The sequence below is a fragment of the Natator depressus genome, chromosome 6 (genome assembly GCF_965152275.1).
Source record: "Natator depressus isolate rNatDep1 chromosome 6, rNatDep2.hap1, whole genome shotgun sequence".
Classification (NCBI taxonomy): Eukaryota; Metazoa; Chordata; order Testudines; family Cheloniidae; genus Natator; species Natator depressus.
The window spans coordinates 4,163,127-4,171,618 of NC_134239.1; the positions used below are offsets into that span (position 1 = coordinate 4,163,127).

The following is an 8,492-nucleotide window of genomic DNA, read 5'->3' on the forward strand; positions in this document are numbered from 1 at the left end:
GGGAAATTGGATTCTCCATTCAACTCTTTTTTCCATGAAATTCTCTTTTCCCTGAAAATTATGAGATTTCCATCAACATGCCAAACTCTCCTCCTCCCTGAAGCATGGCTGTGGGACTCTGGTGATGTTCCAGGGCAGTTCAGCAAGAGAAGAGAACATCATGCATCATGGGGGATATAGTCCAGCCTGGAAGCCTGGCCCATGGAAGAGATTGGTGGTGTGTGGTATCTGAGGCACCCCCATGGTATTTCCGGGCTGAAATGTTCAGTTTTAGCAAAAAAAATTTGGTCTCCACAAAAAAAAACAAAAAACCCTTGTGGATCAGCTCTACGCAGTACCCAGCTGTCACTGAAAACAGCAGGATGAAATATACCCCAAATCTCATACTCTGTAACTCTGGTAGAAATTGCATCATTTAATAACACAGTGAGAAAGAGTAGGTTGAATTAATCCCCAGGGCACCAATTACACTGAGGGTGGCTTTAGGTCACTGAATGCATTAATTAGGTTTTATGGCTATCTGAGCTCAGTTATTCTCAGTTGCTCAAGGAATCATGTCCCACAGATCACAAATCTCTGTATAAAACTTCCCAAATGCTCCAAACTTGCAGATTTTGTCAGTGGGGAAACACCACCACATCTCTCTCTCTCTTCTCAGCAGGTACGTGCTCTGGTCCTGAATTACAGTCACACACGCCCACACGCAGACACCATGGTGATCAACAGGTATTAAATTCCAGACCTCCAGCACTAAAAGACTCAGCCCCAACTCCTACCCCTTCAGCTAAAGAATGACCTGCTGGGCTGGAAAAAAATAGGCAATTACATAGTCTCTGAAGCCAGGGCTTCCCATTATGTCTCTGGGTTTTCATACAGGCTCAAGTAAATGCCAAAAAGCTTAATTAGCACAATGAGCAACTTTACCCCAAATGGAGAAGCCAAGCCATAGAGCTCCCCTTGATCAAAGAGGGTGGAAAGATTGACACTCCTTTACTCTCACCCCTTGTTCAGCTAACAAATAATTTCTTCAGACAGAGATGATTTTCACCCTGATTCTCTCACAGCAGAGTCACAAGTCACTACTTGTTGCTCGAAGTAGTGAACAGGAGTGTTTGTGCGGGGGGCATGATTAACCTGCGTGTCATTGTATTTGCACAGTGCCTGCATTTTACCGAACACCTGGAATGACCAGCTGTGATCAGTACCAGCGGGTACCGATGACCATTGAGAAACTGATCTCCATTTATCTTCACTTACTTCATTACAGAGAAGGGACAAGTTTTCTGCACCATCCACCTGCCCACATCTCTGTAGCAGCCTGATCTCTGTGCGGAGGAGATGGAAGAGGGAAATCACTCGGAGGTGACTGAGTTCATTCTGTCAGGACTCACAGATCGTCCGGAGCTGCAGGTTCCTCTCTTTCTGGTGTTCCTACTGATTTATGGTATCACCCTGCTAGGGAATGGGGGGATGATCTCGTTAATCTCAATTGATCCCCGACTCCACACCCCCATGTACTTTTTCCTCAGTAATTTGTCTTTCTGTGACCTCTGCATTTCCCTGATAATTTCCCCTCACATGTTGCTGAATTTCTTAGCCAAGAGGAAAAGCATTTCTTACACTGCCTGCGCTGTGCAAATGTATCTCTCTATCGCTTTTTCAGATGTTGAGTGCCTCTTGCTGGCTGTGATGGCGTATGACCGTTATGTGGCCATCTGTAACCCGCTGCTCTATACGGTCACCATGTCCAGGCACCTTTGTAAACAGCTAGTGGCTGGGGTGTATGCTGTGGGGGTGGTGGATTCAATGATACACACATGTGTTACGTTTCGGCTGTCATTCTGCAGGTCCAACATCATCAATCATTTCTTCTGTGACATCCCCCCACTGCTGGCGCTCTCCTGCTCTGACACCCACATCAATGAGATTGTGACATTTGCTTTCATGAGCTGCATTACAGTGAGCAGCTTTGTGACTGTCCTCCTCTCCTATGTCTATATCATCTCCACCATCCTGCAGATCCTCTCTGCCGAGGGCCGGCACAAAGCCTTCTCCACCTGCTCTTTCCACTTAACTGCTGTGGTCCTGCTTTTTGGCACCTTCCTCTTCATGTATTTGCGTCCCACCTCCAGCTATTCCATGGACAGAGACAAAGTGACCTCAGTATTTTACATGCTGGTGATCCCCATGTTGAACCCCTTCATCTACAGCCTGAGGAACACGGAGGTGAAGGACGCCCTGAGGAAAGCAATGAAGAAACTCCTAACCAATTCTTGAATCTGTTTAACTCTGTATTGATTTCGTGGTGGGGAGTGGAAACGTGAATCGAATTCCCAGCCCATTACAAAGAAATTTCACAGAGCCCATGGGAGTATTGTTCATTATTGTCTTGTTATTACTTTGTTTGTATTCCAACAAGGTCTGCTGGCCCCAACTGAGATCGTGGATGAAACATGAGAAGCATAACAGAGCCAAAGAGAGAGAATGATTTTATAAGCTGGTGGCTAGGGGCACCCACCTAGAGTGTGAAAAGTTCAACTTTATGTCTCAGGACATTGGGTGGCAGTTCGAAAGGGGCTTCTGTGACCCAACCCATCACACAGAGTTTAGGAATAAAATTAGGAATAAAATTGCAAAAGTAAGAGAGAGAGATGGGGGAGACAGAGAGAGAGTGTGAGTTTGTGTGTGCATGTGCGTGCAGGGGGAGGATCGCTCAGTGGTTTGAGCATTGACCTTGTAAACCCCAGGTTGTGAATTCAATCCTTGAGGGGGCCATTTAGGGACTGGGGCAAAAATTGGGAATTGGTCCTGCTTTAAGCTGCGGTTTGGATGACATTCTGAGGTCCCTTCCAACCCTGATATTCTATGATAGCTAGAATCAGTGAATTTCTTCTGGACTAATCATTTATTGTCAAAAACAATACCTTTTGGATTGACCTGAAACTCTTCACAGATGTGTTACAAATACGCTGAATAGCTTTGTCCCAAAACAATGTGGGGGGGGGGGGGCGGGGAAAGGATTTTCATAAAGGTCGCAGCACAGCCACTGTAGGAGGCAGTAGTGGTCCTTCCCTTTGTAATTTTCACCCCAATAGTTGGGGTGTTCACCTGTGAGGTGGGAGATCCGGGTTCCATTCCCCCTTCTCTCCAATGCTGGGGAAAGCTCTGTGTGACATTGCACTCCATATGCTTAATGAAAATATGCTTCTCAATCAGACAAAACTGGAATATGCTTCATTCTGAGTGCCCCATGTAACATATCATTATAAATCTTATAATCTAGTAAGTGTGTTCATCCTATTTGTTTACATGGATTATTTTTACATCTGGAATAAGGAGAATAAGATATTAACTTGTATTACTGATTTAGACATATTAAGTGGAGGCCATTAAAGGTGCTTCAGAATCAATGAACTGTAAATGGCTCTTTTTACCTACAAGCCTTCCTGTGTACCTGTGGGATAATCCAGGAAGACTGGAGATTGGGGTTTTACAATGACATGTGACCATGTCACCAGAAATTGAGCTCCATCTTGAAGCTGGTACTTTTCCTGAGGGGGGGTGGAATTCCAAACAAGGGTTTCTCACCTTGGGGAAGTTCTATATAAAATGGGGAAGCAAACAATGAGTGTTTTCAGCTGGTTTAAGAGATGGCCTCCCCATCCCACAAGAATACCTGCAATCACCTAGAAACATAAGGACTGTAACCACAGGGGTGGGTGAGAACAGGCTGGACCCAGGTCAGAAAAGGCATCTTTACCTGAAATAACATCTGGGGTGAGAAGTTAACTGATTTCTGAATGTATTAAGCTTAGCCTTGAGTGTTTTACTTTGTGATTTACTTTGTTCTATCTGTTACGACTTAAACCCACTTAAATGTGACTTTTTATACTTAATAAAATCACTATTGTTTATTTATAAGCTCAGTGTGAGTAATTGTTATCTTGTGGGCAAACAGCTGTGCATATCTTTCTTACAGTGATACAGGGGGCAAACGTATTATTTCACCCTGCATAAGCTTTATGCAGAGTAAAATGGATTTATTTGGGGTTTAGAGCCGTTTGAGAGCTGGTTGTCTGCCTGCTGTTGACAGGTATCCTGCTGAGCTGGTTTCAGTCTACATGTGCAGTTTTGGGGGTGTGGCCTGGACCCTTGGTCTGTGTTGCAGCTGGCTAGCATGTCTGGCTCAACAAGGCAGGGTTCTGGAGGCCCAGGCTGGCAGGGAAAACAGCACATGAGATGACAGGAGGGAGGGAGGGGGGTGGCATGCTTGGAGACTTTCTTGCAACATCTGCGGAGATGCTGCAGAGATCTTCACTGTTAACCACCAGTGACCAAGAAATGAAGGGGAGTACAGTAACCTCAGTTTCATATTATATTCAAAAGGCCTCATGGGAGAGACAGCGATCGAGACCAGCTGATTCTCTGGCCCTCTGTGTTCCATTTCCACAAGGAAAGACATGGCAACTTGTTGTCCTGGGAGCAAAGATGATCCAGGGAGCAAATCTCAAAGTCATCCCAGGAAGCAGCTCCAGAGGTATTAAGGGTAACGTTGGTGTCATTAGCAAACAGGGAAAGATTCAGCTCTGATTTTACGGTTCTGGTTTTAGGGTTCTGAGCAGGTACTGCTTCCGTCCTCAACTCATTGTAAGTGAAGGGTGGGAAAACAAAGAGATACCACCAAGTCATGAGCAAATAAGCCAATTTCAGAACACTTCAGCCTTTAATTGAAAAGAGAGTGAGCCATTCATGGGAGGGGAAGGAAGGAATTATTCTGAGAGGAGAAATTTCAACTTTTCTGAACCTATTTACCTATCGAAAGAAGGAAATAGGTGAATTCAATTCCCAGCCCATTATGAAGTAATTTCGTAGAGCCTGTGGGAGTATTGTTCTTTACTGTATTTTTATTATTATTAATTTGTTTCTATAAGAACAAGGTCTGCAGGCCCCAACTGAGATCAGTGGGGAAAACATGGGAAGCATCACAGGGCCAGAGGGAAAGAATGATTTTATAAGCTGGTGGTTAGGGGCATTCACCCAGAGGGTGAAATGTTCACCTTCACATCTCAGGACATCAGGTGGAAGTACCAAAGGGGTTTCTGTGACCCAACCAGTTACAAAGAGTTTTAGGAATAAAATTAGGAATAAAATTGCAAAAGTGTGTGTGTGTGTGTGTGTGTGTGTGTGTGTGTGTGTGTGTGTGTGGAGGGCAGTGGGAGGATAGCACAAGAGCCAATGGACTTCAATTGCAGCAGAGTGGTTTAGGTTGGACATTAGGAAAAACATCCCAACAGTGAGGGTGGCTGTGCACTGGAATAACTTGCCTAGGAAGGTTGTGGAATCTCCACCATTGGAGATTTTTAAGAGCAAGTTAGACAAACACCTGTCAGGGATGGTCTAGATAATACTCAGTTGTACTTTGAGTGCAGGGGAGTGGAGTAGGTGACCTCTCGAGGTCCCTTCCAGTTCTATGATTCTATGATCGCACAAGGAGCCCCGCACTGGGAGGAGGGGGGACGCCAGCCAGAGCACTGGACAGGGCAAGGGATACGCACCTGCCCACACTTGATATTCAGCTCCACTGTACCCCCCGCCACATGCGCACACAGAGTGCCCAATGCACACCAAATGCACACACACACACAATGCCCACTACACACACACAGAGTTCAAATACATACAACACACAGTGTCCACTGCATACAACACATACAGTACTAACTGCACAGTAAACACACACACAGCCTGACACTGAGCTCAATCAGAATACAGAATAATCTCTACTGGGAAGCTGGGACAGCTGGAATATTTCCAACTCTCCTGAACAAAAAGAAACAAAGGGGATTTTGCTGCCCTGGCAGAGAGATAGGACTAGATTTCCCAACTGGTCTTTTCCCTCGACATCTTTTCTGAGGCTTGGTTTAGGCTTAAAAAATAGATCAACAGAGCTCCATCACACAGGGCAGGGAAACTTTGCACATCCTGTGTGAGGCAATTAGCTTCTACTGACCCTCAGTGTAATTCTTCCATTGACCTAGCTATTGTCTCTCGGAGACGTGGATTAACTACATCGAAGGAAAAACCCTTCCATCAACGTGGAAAGCATCTACACTGTGGCACTGCTGCACATCATATTTGAGTCAATGTAATGGCCTTAGTATAGATATTCCCTGTATCGATCGGTGAGTTTTCTCCCTTCCCATTAAAGCGATTTTTCTCTCCTTTTCCATCATTCTTCTCCCTCCCTTGTAAAGCTCTTTCCTTCTTTTGATAAGTAAATATGTTCAGAAATTTTTACTCTCAGCATCGTTCCTTCCTTCCCCTCCCATGAATGTCATTTCAATTAAAGGCTGAAATGCTCTGAAACTGACTTCTTTGCCCATGACTTGGTGGTACCTCTTTCTTTTTCCTCCCTTCACTTACAATGAGTTGAGAAGGACGGAAGCAGTACCTGATCAGAACCCTAAAATCAGACATAGAGTCGAATCTTTCCCTGTTTGCTAACCGCACCGACGTTACCCTTAATACCTCTGGAGCTGCTTCCTTCGCCAGAAGAGGTTAAATTTGACTTTGAGATTTTCTCCCTGGAATATCTTTGCTCCCAGGACAACAGGTGTCCACAGCACATGCAATTAATGTTGTTGCCGTGTCTTTCCTTGTGGAAATGGAACACAGAGGGCCAGAAAATCAGCTGGCCTGGATCGCTGTCTCTCCCGTGAGGTCATTTTAATATGATACAAAACTGAGGTGACTGTATTCCACTTTATTTGTTGGTCACCTCTTCAAATGTCTCTTTAAGTAATTTCACAGTGTTGGGACACAAAAGGTGTCTAGAAATGAGTGAATTTCTTCTGGACTAATCATTTATTGTCAAAAACAATACCGTTTGGATTGACCTGAAACTATTCACAAATGTGTTACAAATACGCCTAATAGCTTTGTCCCAAAACAATGTGTGTGCGGGGGGGAGGATTTAGGTGCCGGTCGCAACGCAGCCAACGTAGGAAGCGGTGGAGGGCCTTCCTTTTGGAATTTTTATCTCAAGAGTTGGGGTGTTCACCTGTGAGGTGGGAGATTCAGGTTCAATTCCCGCTTCTGTCCAGTGCTGGGCAAAGCTCTCTGTGACATTGCACTCCATATGCTTTATGAAATTATGCATATGAATATGACATCACTGGAATATGCTTTATGCTAAGTGCCCCTTGTAACATGTCATTATAAAGCCTATAATCTACTAAATGTATTCATCCTATTTGTTTACATGGATTATTTTTATGTCTGGAATTAGGAGAATAGGATATTAACTTGTATTACTGATTTAGACATATTAAGTGGAAGCCTTTAAAGGTGCTTCAGAATAAATGAATTGTGAATGGCTTTGTTCACCTCCAAACCTTTCTCTGTACATGTGGGACAAACCAGGAAGAATGGAGATTGGGGTCTTACAGTGACATGTGACCATGTCACCAGATACTGAGTTCCACGTGAAGCTGGTACTTTTCCTGAGGGGGTGGAATTCCAGACAAAGTTTTCCCATCTTGGGGAAGTTCCGTATAAAGTGGGGAAGCAAACAATGAGTGTCTTCAGCTAGCTTAAGGTATCCCCACAGTGATACCTGCAAGCACCAGGAAACATAAGGGCTGTAACCACAGGGGTGGGTGAGAACATGCTAGACCCAGGTAAGAAAAGGCATCTGGTCTGAGAAGGATTTTACCTTAAATAACAAGTAGGGTGAGAAGTTAACATTTGTAACTGATTTCTGACTCTATTAAGCTTAACCTTGTGCATTTTACTTTGTGATTTACTTTGTTCTATCTGTTACAACTTAAAACCACATAAATCCTACTTTTTGTACTTAATAAAATCACTTTTATTTATTTATAAGCTCAGTGTGAGTAATTTTTATCTGGGGGGCAAAGAGCTGTGCATATCTTTCTTGAAGTGATATAGGGGGCAAACATGTATCATTTTACCCTGTATAAGCTTTATACAGAGTAAAATGGATTTATTTGGAGTTTAGAGCCCATTGAGAGCTGGGTATCAGCGTGCTCAAGACACGTATCCTACTGACTTTTTTTTCAATCTAGATCTGTAGCTTTGGGAGCGTGACCCAGACCTGGGGTCTGTGTTGCAGCAGACCAGTGTGTCTGGCTCAACAAGGCAGGGTTCTAGAGGCCAAGGATGGCAGGGAAAATGGGCTCACAGATAATTAGAGCCCATCAGCTGACAGCCCCAAAGGGGGTCTCTGTGACTGAACCTGACACACTGTGCACTTGGATTTCCTGCATTTCCAAAAAACATCATAGCCCCTGAGTCATGTGCTATTCCAGTCTGGGTTTCTCTCAATCTCTCCTTTCAAAGTTGTTCTACTGTGGATAACTAATGTAATAACCATTAAACAGCTTTATACAGAGTAAAATGGATTTATTTGGGGTTTAGATCCCTTTGGGAGCTGGGTGTCTGCGTGCTGGAGACAGGTATCCTGCTGAGGT

At 44.3% G+C, this 8,492-nt stretch overlaps 1 protein-coding gene across 1 annotated transcript; it reads left to right on the forward strand.

Moving 5' to 3' along the window:
- Positions 1-1,338: 1,338 nt before the first annotated feature.
- Positions 1,339-2,277, forward strand: LOC141989844 (olfactory receptor 5W2-like). Its single transcript, XM_074956766.1, has one exon. The coding sequence runs from the start codon at positions 1,339-1,341 to the stop codon at positions 2,275-2,277; it is 939 nt and encodes a 312-aa protein (XP_074812867.1).
- Positions 2,278-8,492: the final 6,215 nt, after the last annotated feature.